At 40.9% G+C, this 18,609-nt stretch overlaps 1 protein-coding gene across 2 annotated transcripts in view; it reads left to right on the plus strand.

Moving 5' to 3' along the window:
- NSMCE2 (NSE2 (MMS21) homolog, SMC5-SMC6 complex SUMO ligase) overlaps positions 1 to 18,609 on the plus strand; it is a 130,005-nt gene that overhangs the window by 11,760 nt on the left and 99,636 nt on the right. For both annotated transcript variants that reach the window (XM_061373536.1, XM_061373535.1), the window contains exon 3: positions 16,924 to 17,030. In XM_061373536.1, the coding sequence (XP_061229520.1) occupies positions 16,924 to 17,030 (107 nt within the window). The remainder of the gene's footprint in view (positions 1 to 16,923; positions 17,031 to 18,609) is intronic.

An 18,609-nucleotide genomic window follows, 5' to 3' on the forward strand; every position in this document is an offset into this window, starting at 1 on the left:
TTCCTTCCAATCCCTCGCTTAAGATTTCATCCTTTTAGGAGAGATGTTCTTTTTTATTCTTACTTATGCTTATCCTCTTATTATGTTGTGCTTCCTGGATTGTTTTATAGGTATTTAACCTTTCAATAACAGTGAGGGAGATACTTGTGTTTTCTTGAAGTAGGTAAATGGTGTCACACTTTAAGTGTTTTCTGCTTCAGGTAATTTATTTCTTGAAACAGAAAGGACTGGTTGGGTTCTTGTGAACAGCTTTTCTGAAGAGAAAAAAACCACATTTTGTGAATTATGCTCTTCAGTTAATACCAACAGTTTGAGAAGAGAGGGTTGGATTCGGTTTTTCTCTTGTCCTTTCTCAGAGCTTCAGTATTTATGGTGTAAAAATGACTTAAAACATTTACAGCCAGCATGGATGAGCCCATTGCTGGAATTCTGAAGGCTCTGTTCTTCAAAGAAGCTGTCTGAAAAAAATGTGAATTTGGAAATGTTCCTTGTTTCAAAATCTTGAAAAATTGACTTGTAATGAAAGATTTGTGTTCTTTTATATTTATCCAGAAACCACCCAGACCGTAGTCTGTAATGTTACAAAGTGGGAAGAAACAAATATGTGGGATTGTTCTTATTTCCTAGCTGGAATTTTGACTGCAAAAAGAACAGAGTGCAGTGAGGAGAAGGTAGCTGTGTTAAGCAGTATGCTTTTGTTCTGCTGGCTCTTTCTCGTTGTGGGTACTTGGTAAGCTGAGTGCATCCAAGCATCCTTGTTCCTCCACTACTGCAGTTCTGGAAGGAGAAAGGACCCATGAGGTGGCAGCAAAGCCTTTTCCTACATCCTGTGCCCTTACTCTGTCACCTGCTGTGCTCAGCTGTGCTGGTACTACCCTGACTCACTCCAGTTGGAGGTGTTGGTGCCTTATCACTGCCCTCTTGCATTTAGTAACACTAAAGTGTAACTGGGGGATTAAGATTAATAGTGGAGAAAGATAATTCATATCATTAGGTCACAGATTTTTTTAAGGCTGTACTGGTTTGACTTTGTACATAATACAGATCATTGCATTCCGTACAATTACCCTTGCATGAAGCTGGTATGGTGTGGTTGAACTAGAGAATATCATTCAGAGTGAAATCCAGTCTTGATTTCAAGCTAGCTTGCTGAATAACTGTCTTTGGTGCACCCTCATGGAAACGTACTGACAGCTCACACCTGAACAGGAGGTTGTGCTCTGGCCAGTCTCAGTTTTTGTCAGAACTCTTGTGAGTGCTCAGATGAAAACTGCACAATTTCTTTCTTGAGTTTTAGTAGGTGGTATTCACACAGTGTCTGTTTCAAATACATTCATACATATGTATATGTGCATATTTATACTTTTTTCTTACGTATTTTCCGAAGGAACTGGGTAATTTTCTCCTGCAAAGGTTGTTATGAGTTAGGGAGGTTTGCAGTCACCTGGTGGGTTACCTCACGTACCCATAGTCACTATAAATTTCTCTGTGTCATAGACCTCATAAATTCTCAGCAGTCTTCAAAGTAGATTGTAAGTGGGATTTAAATGCTGTACAGACCTTTTTGCAGACCCTCTGCAGGCTAGTGATGTTAACCTTGAGAGAATGAGTGAGCTTACAGCTGTAAGTTATAGGCTTGAAATTGCTGGGTGAGGTTCTTTGGCCTCTACTATGCATGAGATCAGAATAGACGATTCTAATGGTCTGTTCCAGCTTCAGAATACTATGAAGTACTGCAGAGGTCTTGTGTGGGCTCTTTAGCACAAAGATAAATCAACCTCTTTGAACAGAAGCCAGAGAGGAATATTTTATCTGAGTAATTTATGCTATGAAAATATTCTCTGTAGTATATTAATCTGTCATTTTCTTATCGCCGTATTTCTGCCACAGAAATGTGGCAATCAGAAAATACTGCTAAATCCTGATTAAATGTAGAGGCATACAGTATATATAGAAAGTAGTGTGGGCTTTGAAAAACCCACTCTGAAGGCTTTAATTTTTATTGATTTAAGTAGATGAGTATTTAGCTTTCAGTGATCTGATTGTGTGCTGAAATAACTGGGGAGGGAGGAGGAATCCACAGAAGTAGAAAAAGCCCTGGGGTTGGCAGCACTCAGAAAGATCAAGAATATAAAGGAGTTGTATTTTTTTTTCTTGATTATTTCCATTAAGGAAAGAGTTATCTGTGCTGTAAGTAAGCACTGTGCTGACATGTTCTCAGTGTTTGGTCAAAACATGAAAGAAGCCCTCACATAGAGGTGATCATTCTGGGCAACCTCATCTAGTTGGGAGATGTCCCTTCTTATTGCAGGGAGGTTGGACTAGATGACCCTTGAAGCTCCCTTCCGACCCAAACTATTCTGTGATTCTGTGATTCTGAAACCTTCATCCTGATCCCCTGTGTTTATCAGTAAACAAAGGACAAATTTCCTTCCCCTCCTTCTTTTCCTTGCTCTTCTTTGTTGTTCTTTTCAAGAATTCAAGAACTTGTGACTGTTTTTTACCTTTCTTTTTTTTAATACTCAAATAACTTTTGTTAGTGCCCACAGAATTAATTTTGCAAGGTTTTAAATACTTCCAGATGAAAATAATTAAAAAAAACCTTAAAAATTCACTTTGACTGAAATCCAGGTTTGATGACATGTTTGCATTTACACCAGTATTATCCAGCCCTCTGACACTCTAGTGAAGAATGAAGATTATAGTATGTACTGATTAAATTCCACAAATTTAAATGGGAATATTTGCTTTATCAGTCAGAATCACATGGAAGACTTGTGTGTTCCTTACAATTGCTGATACTGAGACCTATGAAATTCCATGCTTTGGAAGACAGGCAGAGGTTGGTTGTCCAGATTGTAGAGTTAGAATATTTTTTATTGTACTTCTCAGTGATCTTTTTTTTCTTCTTTTTTCATTCCTCGTCCCCTCCCTCCCCCAGCATTTTCTCTCAAGAAGAACGAGGAACTCATAATAGCATTACAGGAAAGAGATAAAGGAACTGAGATGCTCCAGGTCTGATTTTGCTTCAGGCTAGGAATAATAGTGCTTTCAAGCTGGCATTGCACTGTGGCCTTGGGCAAGTCATTGAAGTTCACTAGGCGTCAGTTTCTCTTCTATAAAAAGAGGTGTCAGGAGTGCTTTGAGAGAATGTACCAATGTCTGAATATATCAAACTCCTCCATAGATGCTAACTTCTGTTGTTGCTTGTGTCTTCCGTGCTTGTGGAAATTATGTTGCAAGAGTCTAGAAATAATATGAGTCTTCTGTTATGGTGGTAGGTAAAAAAAGAAAGAAAAGGTAGGAGATAGAAAAGGCGGGATATAGGTAGCCAGGAAAAATATGTGTGCAGGGGAAATAAGAAGCAGTAGAAAACAACAGCCTTGCATAGACGACATCTTTATCTTTTGTAAACTAACAAATGGGAAACACCAAGTCTCCAAAACCCAGGTGAACTATTAAAATAAACACAGGGGACTAAGTGAAGATGTGCACTTAGATGAAATTTATGACTGGATCCTGCAGCCATGTCTATGTCAGGATAGTCTAATGTCTGTTTGTGGGTCAATAAATAATACTCTGTGAAGAGAGAAAATATTACATGGATTCAAAAAATGTATACTGAAACTGCTCATAGAAAGAAAATTTACAGTGAAAGCCCCAAGCCAGCAAAAGTGACAGAGACTCCATCCCACCTCTGAATAAACACTTCAACCTTGTATTTTCTTTCATTGTCGGCTTTGTTTCAGTTTTTGAGCGCTGGCTCCTAGGTTTCTGTCTGCTAATCAAAGAGCCCAATATGTTCAGAAATCTTTAGGATGGTACTTGTAGGTCATGAGCAAGTCAGCTTTAGCATCTCTTACTTCACATTTGCAAGTTGAGCTGTTTAGTCAGTCTCGATGCAAGTCACACTTTCCAGGCATTGAGTAATTTGTGTTGCTCTTTCTTTGAAATACTAAGAGCTTATTGAGGGAAAATGCAATTAGCAGGATTTAGTCTCATCCTTGTTGGTCTAGAAAGAGTCTTTGTCTGAATCATACACTATGTGCTATATGAAGATAGGGATTCATCTGCAAAATTGTCAGCATACAATCAGCCCCTTTAAAAAAAACAAAATTAGAACAATCCCTGTACCCCTGTTTAGATGTTGAACAAGGGCCTGGCTGTCATCATTGAGCATCATACAACACATCTGTTCAGGGCATACAGTAATAGCGAGGTAACTGCCATCAATCACATTGCTTCCCCAGTCACTCTCAGGTGTTGTTTGCATTAAGCTAGTTCCCAAACTGTGGTACATAGCAGTTACTATTAATGAGCTTATGTCATTTTTGTTATTATTGTTTCAGTTTGGGGGCATTTATGTGTGTTAACGGACCTTTACGCCAATAAAAGATCAACAATCATGAATCTGTTAGATCTGCTATTATATAAAAGGATGGGAGAAAGTAGAAGGTGGTGCCCAAAGACCATGATCACCAGGAAGATATCACTGATAAAGAATCAAAAACCAGACTAGCAAGTGCTCAGGGGAATAAAAGAGCAGGAGTGGGGAACTGGTTGAGGTGGAAGAGGAGGGGAGAGGAGCAAGTGGTAAAGAAATGTGTGTAATAGAGGAGGAGAGGTAAGGAATAAGAAAGCCACAGCAAAAGGATTAATCAGGACAGTATGCTGATCATGCCTAGATGACGAAAAAGCTTTAAATGCTTTGTTAATGATGTTTCCCATTTAAGCAACTTCTGTAGTTTCCACAAAGGTGTTACCTTTTGCAAATGGGAAGAGTAGTCTGGCATATAAATAGAAGGAAGACTGGTTCTGAAAATGAGAAGAAAGAGGTGATCTTTCTAATTAATCTCACACTAAAGTTGTTCAAGATATAAGGGTGTATGAACCATCTTACTATTTTGGCATTATCAACAAATGCCAGAGTGCTCTGAAATATGTGTGTGCAGTAGCACTTAATAGAAGGTGACAATCTCAAACTGCTAAATACTTAACAAAAGAAGCCAGCTGGCTTAAGGAGAAAGTGGCAGATGAAAAGAACACAATTCAAAGAAGTGTTCACACATTAAGGAAGTATTTTAACAGGCTTTCCCCAGACTGCAAGTGGGAATGGAATTATGCATTGCATGTAAATGTCAAGTGACAATAATATCTTCTGAGTTAAATCAACCTTGCAACCTCTTTCCTATTTTTCTTAAGCAGATGAATAAAGTTTAACTTGTGATTTCCTTACTAATCATCTTAGTAAGCAGTGGGTGAGGAGACTTCTTACTGTATGGGTAGATTAATGTGACATTTTCATAAGACTTATTTTTTTAAGTTTATTACTCGTGGGTGTGGATGTAATTCACAGCTGTTTTTTAGGTGAATAAGGTATGCCATAGCTCACTCTGTATTTCTTCAGTATCTTTAGATTCTCTTATCATAGATATCATTCAGTATCATAGAATCTCTTACCCATGCTTTGTTGAAGATTCGTAGTGTGCCTTGGTGTCTCAAGGTAATCAAGGCTTCTCCACTGAACATACTTATTTTAGTGCACAGATTTGGCCCATTCGCTTTTATAGAAAACCAGATTTTAGATTGAACAGAATTCAAAAGCATATTGGTATCAAGGGGAGACAATTCTCTCAACTAGTGCATGTCAGCTACTCAAGCCTCAAGCATAGTCACATGGTTCTGAATTTAACTTCTTTTAATAACACAATGTGTGATAGCTGTGCGATTCTTCACCAGTTCTGTTTAAGCACTGAACAGAGGGAGCCTTCTACTTTTTCCTGTCTAGTTAGAGAGCATTTCCACACTCCGTTTCAATCTATATTCCTTTTTCTTTCAAAACTACCCCTTTAAATGCCACGAGGCCCCCACAAAGCTACTTATTTCCTACTAGAGACAAAGATAACCGCATTATCTGAAAACATGCTGAGAGACCATCATCTGTGGTGTACTGTAAACCATCAAACAAATTCCTGCTTCCTCTCAAAATCATGAGTTTTTCTGCATATGTGAGAGACCTAAGGAATACAGAATTGCATTGCCCTTTTTTTGTACCGAGATGTGCATTTTCCACATGATGCTTCTTCCTGCTCCTCATAGCAGGAGAAATTTTTGTATGAAGTATGTTGGAAATGAAATTCCAGCAATAGAAAGATTTAGCTCTGTCACTTACCAGTATACAAGCAACAGAATGAATGCCACATAGCAGTAATCCATTCCAAAAAGAGGAGATCTGCCAATTCACAGAGAGGTTTTATGCAAAGGAGGCCTGCTAGAGGCAGAATGAATTGCTGGTTTTCATTATGCTTGCAGTTTGTGTGCAGTCTTTGCCTTGTCTGTGTTAAGAGGATTAGGTTGTGGGTTGGTTTTCTTGTGTTAGGTTTTGTTTGTTTGTTTTTTCATATTGAGGAATTATGGGCTCTGTAAGTCCTAGCTTTGGTACTGCTGCTTGGTTAGCACTTCAGGTACATAGCAACAGGTGATTAATGCTGAACTGGATGTTTTGTGGGAGCATCACTTGACCTTTGCTTGCATGAGACACTGGTTTTCTAGACTCCTTTAGTTTAACCTTGTGTTCTGTCTATTAGCTCTTTTCAACAGAAACTGGAAAATATCCAAAGCATATGCAAGTATTTATCTTTACAGCAAACTTTGGAGATGATATTTACATCTCTTTGTACTAACCTTCCCCATTTCTAATAACCTAACAGGTCAGTGCTTCTGATCTAAAAATTCAAACCTTTCCATTGTTAGCTGTATGTTTTGAATCTTATTTATCTTGTGTTTATTTCTTTATGTATGGGGACCAGTGTCAGCTCTGTTGTAAGACACATCACTGCTCAGCCCACAGTGGTGTAGAACGTGGAGTTCCCTGCTAGCCAGACTGGTCTAAAGAGCTGACTCTAAAACTGGGTTGGTTTTCCAACCTGAGGTAGCTTGCTGCTGCAGCTGCAATACAGTGAATGCCCTAGCTATTAGCTGATGGCCAGCCTTGCTCTGTCTGTGACTACTCCTTAGCTTCTCTAAATTCTGAAGTCAGTAGTGCCAAGGGTTGTAGAAACAGAAATATAAAAACTTAGAAGGGGAGACTGTGTGGGTTCAGGTTAAAAAAAGAAGTTCTGTTTGGAAGTATCTGATCAAAATATTTGACATTTAAAAACCAAGCATATTTTGGCATTTTTCTTCCCTCAGCTGCTTCATGTTAGGTCAATAATGTTAGATTTTGAGTGCTGGAAGAGTGTTCCTTTGTGTTTGCATGAAGCTGTTGCTGTTGGTTGTGGAAACTTAGTTTGGGTTCTGTGGGTATTTTTGGGGTGGAAATAGAAATAACTGACCACTGAACTGAGCTGAAATAATTCAGTGCTGGGTTGTCTTGAAGTGAAGGATTATCTTAGCCTTAACCTTCCTGTTTGATATGCGTCCTACTGCTTAAACTTGTCCTAGAGCTCATGCACATCGCAGGCTGCTCATCAGGCTTTGTTGCATTAGGAAGAACAGCTCGCTTTCTTTCAGTGGGACCAGTTTGTTGAGTAGCTCATGCCCAAGCACTAGTACTGACACCTGAAGTATGAAGGGAGTATGCAATGAGGGACTGAGAGTGAGACTGCCTCTGTACTGAAACTGCACCCCCAGTCCTGCGTCATGGCCCTGTTTTCTGGCCGGGCCATTGATGATGCAGCATGTGCCTCCTGTTTCTTGTGGTGCCACATGCAGCGTGTCTAGTCTATGCAATTAGATTTTGAGTTGGATCTATCTGCACCAGACTCGGGTATTATGGTAGCTTGAGCCCAGACCTGAGATAGTTGTATTTACTGAAACATTATATCTGATTAAATAAGCTCTGATGAGAGCTTGTTAGCTTGGTCTCTGAGCTAGACTGCTTCTAATTGTGGACAGAGAAGTAATGTTTATGGGAAGTCTGAAGGTCTTGGATGAAAAGGGTTTATTTTCCCTTCTTTAATGACTTTTTTTTTTACTGAAATGTCTTTCCAGCCCATTTCCTTTTTCCTTCAAATGGTAGAAATTCCAAGTAACTGCTGCATTTAGTGTAATAAAGGTGCACTTTGAATGAGCTTCTCTGAGATGAGAAATGTAATAGGTTCATTAACTCAAGCACAGGATTTTTTTGTGAAGAACCTAATGGTATTGTTCACTGCTGGATAATAACAACTGTGCCTTTTATTAGAGACAGACTTGCAATGCACACTAAAATATTTATCATCCACCTGTCAATGCAATTTAAAATAAGGGAAGAATTGGTTATTGACAACAGAAAGCATTAACAGAGTTGACTTGTAAACAAAAAAGGAGTGTGTTATCTCTGTGGAATTAATAATGTGCAAGTAGAGATCTTGTGTAATACAGAAGAAATTGTGCTTCTCATAAAGAAAATTCTGACAAGTTGGAAATTAACTTGTTGGAATCGTAAGAAATAATAAAAAAGGGATTTTGCTGCATTTCTTTCCAGTGGAAATCAGTGATAAAGCAGCCTGTGAATCTTTCATGGAAATTGTAAATGCCCATTAAACGTCTTGAAATAAAACACTTAATCTGAAATCGTACTTTTAGAAAGCATTCTGAGGGACCAGAGAGTTACAATTACAACACCTTAATGAGTATTTCACTGTACCCTAGGAGGGAAAATACGCCAAGAATATTTTTGTCCAGATTCTAATATTACCGTGTCAGGTTCTGAGAGGAGGATGTGGGGATGGGGAGGACAGCACCAGACCCTTGTTTTTAAATACTCCCAGCCTTCCCATCCCTGGTTCTGAGGAAGGCAAGGTCAGCAGCAGCTCAGGGCTCAGAACTGTGCTCCACTGTGTGGTGTAGACATGCCCACGCCTCCACAGGCGAGAAGCTTCTTAGTCATAAGAAAATCCTTTCCCATTAAAATTATTAGTGAATGTTGTTTTCAGCCTTAATTTCATCATACATTGAAATCCACTGAGAAGAGAGGCAGACATATATATATATAGATATATATAGTTAGTAAAACAGAGGGTTTTTTGTTCTTTGCTTTATTACAGATTTGTCAGATTTCTCTGTGAAGATAAAATGTGCTTTTTACTTGCTTAGAAACTACAGGTGTGGTTTCACTACCTTTTTCTTGGCAAACAAGTTGGACCATGAAGTTATTCCACCCCCCAACTCCGCACTGCTACAGTTTGCCACCCCCTCAGTTGTCCTGGTGCAACTTTGTATATGTACACCTCAGATTCAGTTACATGTGTTTGGGGTTGGTTTGGTTTGGTTTTGGAGGACAGAATGCTATTTTTAGCTGGTTTGTGTCATTAATCCAGTCTATAATACCATCCCATGGAAAGTCGTATTATCCTAGCTAAGGGGTGGCAGAGCAGAAACAGAGGAACAGCAAGGGTGAATGCCTGGGGAAGGAGAGCTTGAGTTGCTTCTCAAAACTGTTGCATCTTCTAAATGCTTTATCCTCCTTTCATTGCTTCTGCTTACTATCACACTGTCTTTATTAACTTCAAATTGGTCTTTCTGCAAAATTAAGCAGGTGCTAATCGGTAAAATTAAGATTAACCTCACTGTTGCCTTGCAGTTCAGTAAGTGCAGAAGAGGTGCTGATCAGGTGGTGGCCTCTTCTGTCTGAAGGGAGGGAATTGTATGGGCCTTGATCATAGAAACATAGGATGGTTTGGGTTGGAAGTGACCTTCGAGATCATTTAGTTCCAACCCCCTGCCATGGGGATCCAGCCCTGCCTTCTACTAGACCAGGTTGCTCAAGGCCCTGCCCAACATGGCCTTGTTGAACACTGCCAGGAAAGGGGCAGCCACAGCTTCTCTGGGTAACTTGTGCCAGTAGGTCACCATCCTCACAGTAAAGAATTTCTTCAATATTTAGTCAGTCATCCATCCATTTTCATTTGGGGAAGTGTGCAGACATTACCTGTATTCATGTTTTGGTGCTGAATGTGTGGCATCAAATACAGAGGTTACAGTAGCAAAAAACATGTAGATATGATACAAAGACTTTTTTCTCTTTTTTTTCCGTAGCAAACTGTTTACTTGTGAGGGATTAGTTGATGACTTTATTATTTGTGTGCCTCAGCCTAAATTAAACCATCTCTATTGGTGTTAAAGAATATTTTACTTTGAATTTTACACAGCAAAGCATGTCAGCGCATGTTGGAGTGTTTTGCTAAATCAAACTCTCTGTGAGAACCCTGTTTCTTTCATTAGGAATTACCACAGTGTCAGTAGGTGTTTGAAGGTATTGTATGTTGCAGTCTGTTTGGATGTTGTGTCAGAAATATCTGGTAAGATAGATCTTTGTTAGTGCTCTCAAGTCTAAAGTGGGATCATTATGACTTTTCAGCCTTCCCCTGGTAGTCTCAAAGAAAAAAGTACAGTAAGTAAGTTGCTTTCAAAAGCAGTGTTGGCCTAGTTTGGCTGGCGATGGGGTTTAAGAGTTTCATGTTGAGCACAAGTTTCATGATTATTACAGAATAATATAGTAAGGTATTTTCACAAGGGCTTAGTAATACTGGGTGCCTCAGCTTCTCTGTGCCCACTCTGAGATGACTCTGTTTTCAGAATGTGTGTGGCACCCACTCGTTGGAAATGCTGGGCCCTTGAGATGCTTAAAACTGGGCATTCAGCAACCAAGTTGGTTGAGCACTCAGACTCTGCATGGTCTGTTTCTGTTGAATTTCTGACTCTATAGTGTAATGTTCTTGGGTCTCATTTCCATGGGATTGGCAGGAGCCTCCTGGGTCACTGGATCTTCTCTCTTCCCATTTCAAACTGTCATAGCCTACAGGGAAATTGTAACACAAGATGGGGGTGTTTTTTGTCATGAGTAGTCTGTAATCTAGCACACGCTCTTGGCTCATCTTACTTAAAAAAATAAACCAAAACAGGGAGAAATGTATAATTGAGTGTATTTTTCAGTCATTTGCTGAATAAAACAAATCCAGACTGGAAAGCGTGGCCTTTTGCTTTCTGAACTAAAATCTCAGAAGACTTAACTCAGGTACAGCAAAATGCTTGACCTGAATCCAAGTATTGTGGTTTGATTTGTAATTTCTTAATGGAAGCCAAATGGAAAAATAAGATGGAACTTTAGAAATCAGTCACAAGCAATAGTTCTGGTGCAAGTGTGGGCACAGTCAGGTAATGGTGGTGTTCTGTGCTGGTCTTTCCTTTCCAAGTCCCACACTCCTCTCACTTTTATTCTTTCAACTCAGATTTTTTTCATTGATAGAATATAGGAAGCTCTGATTCAATTTCCTTGTTTGCTTGAGAGGACTTGAACTTGAACTAACATTCAACCATCTTCCAGAAGAATGGTTTAGAGATAAGGTTGCTGGATATTAAGGAATATTACAGAATCACAGGCTGCTTGAGGTTGGAAGGGACCTCTCCCTGCTCAAGCAGGGCCACCTCCATTAGGTTGTTTTTTCTCTCATTGATGTAATTTCATTTGGAAGACATACCTACTTTTCATGGGCATCTAGGTGGAGGTATTGGTTTGAAAAATCAGTTGTACATGCTCAGTCTCCTGAGTCTGTGTATATGAAAGCATATTATATATGGTTGTTGGCCCTCCAATCAGCTATAATTTTTCTTCTCTTACGAACTGCAGTCAATTAGCAGATGATTAGCTCCTTGTCCAAAGGGCTCCATGGAGATTTTGGGGCACTCTACTTTCAGATGTTTCTCTGGTTTTAATGTGAGGACACCTGCATTCAGGAGGTGAAATTGGTTTTCTCTGGTCTATTTATGTTCCTTTGTATCAATTCTGATTTCTTTTACTTTAGAATTTTATGTTGTAGCATTCTGCTCTTTTTTGCAGCCTAATAGATAAAATATGTTACAGGTCAGGGAGATGAGATTTCCTAAGAAATGTCCTTTGGTGTGAGTTTTCTGAGGAGCTGTCCATGGATCTGAAGGAGAAGTGAAAATGCACCCTTGGAGCTGCAGAAGCAGTCAGCCTCCTCCTTAAGTTTCTCTTGGTCTGTATAGTCTGAAGTACTATGGTAGGGTTCAAGTATATCTAGACAGAGGAGGGAAACAGGCAGTGGTTTCCTACGCAGGTCTGTATCCTCTCACTAAATGAACGTCTAGACAGTAGAGGGACATCTTGCTGCTGTCTTTTCAAAGTGTTTTGTGAACCTGTTCTTAAAGAGAGTGGGTTGGCCAGTGTTTTTTCTCAAGATGTATTGTCCAACTTGAATTACTGACAGTTTTGAATAGACCAAAACTGGGGGTACAGAGGGTGTCTTTGCACTTCTGGTGTTGAAAATGAAGTACTTGCTAAAAACAACAACAAAAATGCTTAGCTGTATCCTGAATTAAGAATGTACGTTCTCCTCCAGAGCATGGAACTAAATCAAAGAGTCGGGGAGCTTGTGTTCCTCTGCTGTCAGCAGTAATGTGAAACCTGCTGGCAAAGTGTGTATTTTATCTGCTCCTGGTGCGTATGAAGACAACTGCCTACTACTGCTGTTGCTATTGGCTCAAGTGACAGATGTTTGTGTTACAAGTGTTTTAAAAGTCTGAAATCTACTGTCAAGATTTGTGGGCAATGGTACACCATTCCTCCTCTGCCTTGAGTGTTGAGAGAGCCTGATAGAAAAAACAGTGTGTAGCTTTGAAAGTCAAATTGATCTAATATGTAGTACAAGAGGCATAACTGACTGTCCTCTTTTCTTTACGTTGAAAGTTTAACTTTTGTTAGCCAATACTATTAAAGATACGAGAGTGTATATAGACGTATTTATGTTAATCCGTGTTGTCTGTGCTTAAGCATTCACTTTAAGGACTGTTATATTTGTAGACTTAGATCTTTCCTGTAATTTTATGGTATTCCAGACTATTTTGTGTTTGAGATACTCACTTCCACCACAGACTGCTTCTTTGAATTGCTGTGTATTGGCTTCAGGACAGCTGTAATACCCTAAATAAGCAAATACCAATGTTGTAACTTTTGCAGAGAAAAAGAGGTACTTCTGATAAACCTTGAGAAGTTGTGTTAACTTGTGGATGTATACAGGGAACTCAGGTAAATAAGAACTCACATGTTAGAAGGAAATGCAAGTTCTGGAAAAGCAGTTGGCATTTTAGGAGTGTGTTAATACAGGGAGTATTAAACCAGCACTGACTTGACTCTATTCTGTTATTGCAATTTTTGTTTTAACACTGCGGGGTTCATAATATGTAACCCAGCCCTGATTGATTTCAGTTTGAATCAGCAACAAAGCAGCTGAGCATGATCAGTTTGGTCTCACTGGAAATGAGAAATTGAACTCTTGCTAGTGTCTATGTAATTTTGTTATTTACTATCTGGGGAGACTTTTCAGAATGGTATCCTTGTTTCCATGATGAAAAGGGATCATAAAGTCCTGCAAGCTGGAATTCATGAAGCATGCATATTCAACCAGCTAATTTTAAGATGATGCACGTGGGCCTTTGAAAATGAAAATTATGGCCTTGAACTGGGCTTTCTGTGAGTAAAAGATATAATATTGCAAAATGTATAATCTCTGGGTGGTGAGGGTAAGGACTTGTGGAGAAATGCTTACTAAACTCAACATATTTAGCCTAGATAACAAGGAGACTTAACTATAGTATGCAACTTCGATGGTATTTTGTGGCAGTAGCTAAAAGCGTATGCAGAGGGTTTGGAATGCATTCCTTAGATATGAATTAGAAACAAGATTAGGATAAATTTTGATCAGATAACAGAACGGCACTGATCCAGCCTTTGATTTTGGTGTTGAGCTAGGCTGTTGGCCTGCAGAGTGCAAGGTTTGAGTACTTTGGAGAGTTAGCTGGCTTTCTAGCTGGAGTCTGGCTGGAGGCTATTCAGCAGATAATGTGGTTGCAGTCTGCTGAAAGACAGTGCTTTGAATCTCTTTACCATCAATCTCTACTGCCCTCCCTGCAACTGAAATAAAAGAAGCAGCAGGGCTTGCAGAGTGCATAATGGACAGTGCCCATTGAATCTTTCAAAAGCTTGATATGATTATTAAATTTTGATGCTTTTTGATACTGTAGTGCTGTTAAACTAATGGGTTGGTGGGATTTGGGAGAGTGAGTTGTAGGATGGCGGAGAGGAGTGGTACATCTTTAGAATCATAGAATGGTTTGAGTTGGAAGGGACATTAAAGCTCATCGAGTTCCAACTCGCTGCCATGGGCAGGGACACCTTCCACTAGACCAGGTTGCTTCAACCCCCGTCCAACCTGGCCTTGAACACTGCCAGGGATGGGGCAGCCACAGCTTCTCCGGGCGCCCTGTGCCAGTGCCTCAGCACCCTCACAGGGAAGGACCTTTTCCTTGTATCTAATCTAAATTTTTCCCCCCTCATTTCTTGTTCCCTGGTCAGATCAGGCCAGCGGGTGTGTTCTGGTAAGTCTGTGGTGGAGTCTGTTGTAAGGAAACATTGAAGGTGTTGGGATCCCTGCCTTGATGAGCCGTAAAACTTTATATCCCCACAGCTTGTCATCATGTGCACCCAAGCTCTGCTCTGCATCTGCTCCTTACCAGGGAGGGGCAGAAGTGATCTGAGCTCATCAGGGGAAGGGAGAGTGTGGTGGGAGCAGAGCAGCCACGCTCAGCAGGTTATTGCAGTGTGTAATGTGAGACAAGGAGAGGTTTTAAAGACAAGTAGAATAGCCTGTAATGTAAGTTTTCTTCTAAATCTTGTTTAGGACATAGGGAGGTGAGTGGCTGGGAACAACAGGAGAGATTTTTCTCTTAGCTTTCAGCACTTTGGACTATGGATTGAACTGCAGATAGAAAATGGACTCTAGTATCTGTCAAAGAGCAGAAATAGGGGATGGAGAACAACTGACCTGTATACAGTCCTTCAGATCTATCTTTATGTCTGTAACACCTTCAAGGGCAGGTTATGATCATGTGTTAGTGACACATTCAGCAGTTTTCCAGTATATATGACATACTTATGTGCGCGAAAGAATAGCAGCTGGGAAACAGCGCTGAACATCACAGGGACTTAAAACAAGCCAGTGAATAGGTGGAATGGTCACTACATGAAGAATGTAGGGCAGGATGTGTTTACAGCTAATATCCCTCATACCTGAGCTCTGTTCCACCCCTTTGAGCTTTATTTTAATGCATCTCTCAAGTTGTAACATTATTACTTTTTACCTAAAGCTTTTTGTAACTTTTAGGAAAGAGGGTGTTAATACAGCTCTCTTGGTGTTTAACAATGCACTTCTCTTCCCCTGAAAAATAAAAGATTCAGGCCACAGTACTTTCCTTATGTCGTGGATATGATTCATTTTGACCATGGGAGGAGAATGACAGTTTCTTGCTACACAAACCTTTCCTGTGATTCATGGAGTGCCATTTGTGTCAGCCTTGAAGGAGGCACTTCATATGCTTCCTAGCAGGAAGGAAAAAGAGCATGATCATAGTTACCCGATAGGATATGGAAATTGGGTGGGAGGGAAGGGAAAAGGGAGAGAGAAATGCTGATTATTCAGAAGAAAATTGCAGGAATGCCAAGATTGTGTCTGCAACATCCATTCATCTGCTTAATGAAAAATGGATACATACCAAGCCTGTATCTAATTAAGGGAAACATCATGACTCTAATTGCCATGTTCACAAAATAGTATGGCTTATTATGTAACTTTTTTGTGTAAATACATCTTAGCGCTTTTCCTTCTGTCTCCTGGATCCACCTTTTTTTTCATATGGTGAGAAGCGCCTGTCCCTCGGTGGCGTGTTTCAGCAACACATCAGATTTTGCCCTCAAGCTGAGACGGCCGTATACAATGCTTTATGGCTGCTTTCTGCAGAGAGAGATTTCTGTGCTCGAGCATATTAATATACTTAGCAGCTTAGGAAGCGCACTAGCTTGCCAGATCAGAAGACATTTTCTTCACAAACAAAAGTAATTTAAAAAGCTATACCATGATTTTCTGCCTCAAATTAACAGCACAGATTGGCTACTTAAACTCGTTTTAAAGAAGAATACTCCATGAAATGGCAACCCCTAATGACGCATAGTAGATTTTGGGGCTCTTTCAGAGCTTCCAGATGCTTTTTGCTGTTTTCTCTTTACCTGGGACTGCAGGGTAGGAATAATGGGAGCAGGAGGAGGAGAAACTTGTGTTTCTAATTTCTAAGGGTGAGGGGCTCATGGCTGGCAGGCCTCCCACAGCTGGCAGTGTTCAGTGTGGTACATGCATGTGTCAGGAGATACAGCTGTGGCTGTTCAGCCCTGTAGCATCTGTGAAGGGTCCTTATCCAGCTAAGCAGATGCACAGCAACATTAGAATGGGAAAGCAGAGGTGTAGTTAGAGAGGAAAGGAGTGAGATTAGGAGGAATGCAAAAGAGAATAAAAGTGGATGTGAATTACTAAGCACGTGTCTGGTATTAATTGATTTTCACTGGCAATTAAAATTTTACTGCTTGATTCACCAGTGCTATTCAGTATCCCATTATTTCCTGTGTTATAAAATGCTGGCTCTGTTTTGATTTTGCAGTAACTATGTTTATTGGGGATAAAGGGTCTAATTATAGCTCTGAAGTATAGTGTACTGAGAGGGCATTTAAGTCTCTTCTGACTATTTCTGAGGCACTGTGATGAGTCATGAAATATAACTTTTGCAGAAAATATCCCGATTGCCTAATGACTAGGTGTTGGTAGATGAAATCACACACACTCTCTCTTGTTCACATGAAACCAGGGAAGTGTCTTTCTGAGTAAGCTGTTTGTTCAAGTTACCCAAGAAATGTCAAGGTCCCCAGTTGCAAAATAGGGAAAAAGTGTATACCGAAGAGTTTGAAAGCACCTGCCGTGCCTTACAGATGCTTTAGATATTCACGACATTAATACTTGTCTCTATATCTGCAAAGAAAAAATGCTGCCTGAAAACAATGTAACTGATCATCCATGTACAATATATTTTGTTTTGCAGATGATGTAGAGGATGTTGACAGCATGGAAAAAGTCATGATAGAATATGCTGCAATGGACAGAGAACTTAATCATTATATGAGGGCAATTGAAGAAACAGTGAATCAGGTAAACTGCCACTGATGCTGAAGTTATGAAAGCATGTCCTTATTTAAACATTATCTTTTAATAGATACAAACGTTACATTAAAATAATACATAGTCAGGAAGAGAGGTCTTTGACAGTCATAAAGTACTGAAGTTGCCAATACAACTGTTAATTTTTCTAACCAGCTCGCATGCTGTGTGATGCAGTTTCTAAGTGCTCCCCACAAAACTCCTGTACCTGTTGGGCTGTGGGATGAGCAGTGCTTTGGGGATGACTGGGGATGTGTAGTTAAGACACCATAGTCTCAGCTGGTACCTGCTTCATGTACTGCGGAGGATGGAAGCTGCATAATGAATGAGGCAGCTGAATTCAGGAATAAAGTAGTTGTGGCAGTGGGACCTGGTTTCCGGAGCCTGGTTTCCAAAACCTACCTGCTGTATGAATGTCCTGGTGCTTAATAAAGGGTGAGCTTGTTAATCGGTTGCTCAGTCATCAAGGGTCTCATTTGCTCCCTGACGGCCCGTGTGTGCAAGAGCTGTCTCCTTCCGGCACGTTTGGGGGTTGGTGGCTCATTGAGCATGATGGCAGTTGCACAGCAGGTGCCGGGGCAATGTGCATGGGAGCACGCGTTGGGAAGCGCCTTTCCATCAGCAGACCGGGCTGGTGGACGCCGGGAGGTCCGGCAGGAGAGCCCAGCGTTCGGAGCGTTCCTCCCGTTCTGCCGTTCGCGGGCAGAACGTGACGGCGAACAAAACCCCGAGGGCCGGGGCGCGGCGGGGCGGGCGCAGCACTCGCCACTAGGGGGCGCCGCGGTTGCGCTCCCCGCGGGCCGCGCTGTGCGGTGTCCGGCGCGGCGCGGAGCTGCCCGATGCTCTGCCGCGTGCTCGACTCTGTGGTGCCCGCACGCATCCCCCCATCAGCACCATGGCGGCTGTTCCCGCGCCGCCGTCCCCTCATAGTGCCTCACGGCTCTCCTGTCAGCCCCTTCGTTATCGGTCCCGGGCTGTCGGCTCTGTAACCCCGTTACCGCGATTCCAGTGCGCGGCCGCCGGTTCCGTCCTTCCCTGACCGCTCTGGAAACGGCTCCTGAGTTTGCTCCTTTCTAACGGTCGCAGCCTGGCCATTGGCAAGGCAGGTATTGGAGGTGCAGGCTCCACGGCAGATCCAGGTGTTGAAGCAGTCGGTTTCAGTGCAGTCTGCACTCGATCACTTTGCTTTTTTTGGGGCCGCATCATGCTTGGAGAATGCAGCTTTCAAAGTGACTGATTTTAGTGGCTGCAAATAGACTTTCAGGTGTCAGTTTTGTATGGATTTATGTCAAAAAGGCAAACTCCTGATTTCACTTGAAGATGTGAAATCAATGTTCTGAAGTATGTTGAGCTTTTCAGTGAAATCTGTCTTGCTATTGCTTTTTTGCTATTTTTAAAACAAAATCAGGAGAGCAAAGCAATGCATTTTCCACTGATTCTACTCTGAGAAATGCCTACGTGGGATTTATTTCATGGAAAGGTTTTCCTTCAATAAATCTTTTAAATCACCCTGAGTCACACACTTAACTGAAAAAATCTTCATTCAAATAATTTAATATTACATGTTTAA

The sequence above is a fragment of the Neopsephotus bourkii genome, unplaced genomic scaffold (genome assembly GCF_033783945.1).
Source record: "Neopsephotus bourkii isolate Nb327-2 ecotype Australia unplaced genomic scaffold, CSIRO-AGI_Nbou_v1 NB_1630, whole genome shotgun sequence".
NCBI lineage: Eukaryota > Metazoa > Chordata > Aves > Psittaciformes > Psittacidae > Neopsephotus > Neopsephotus bourkii.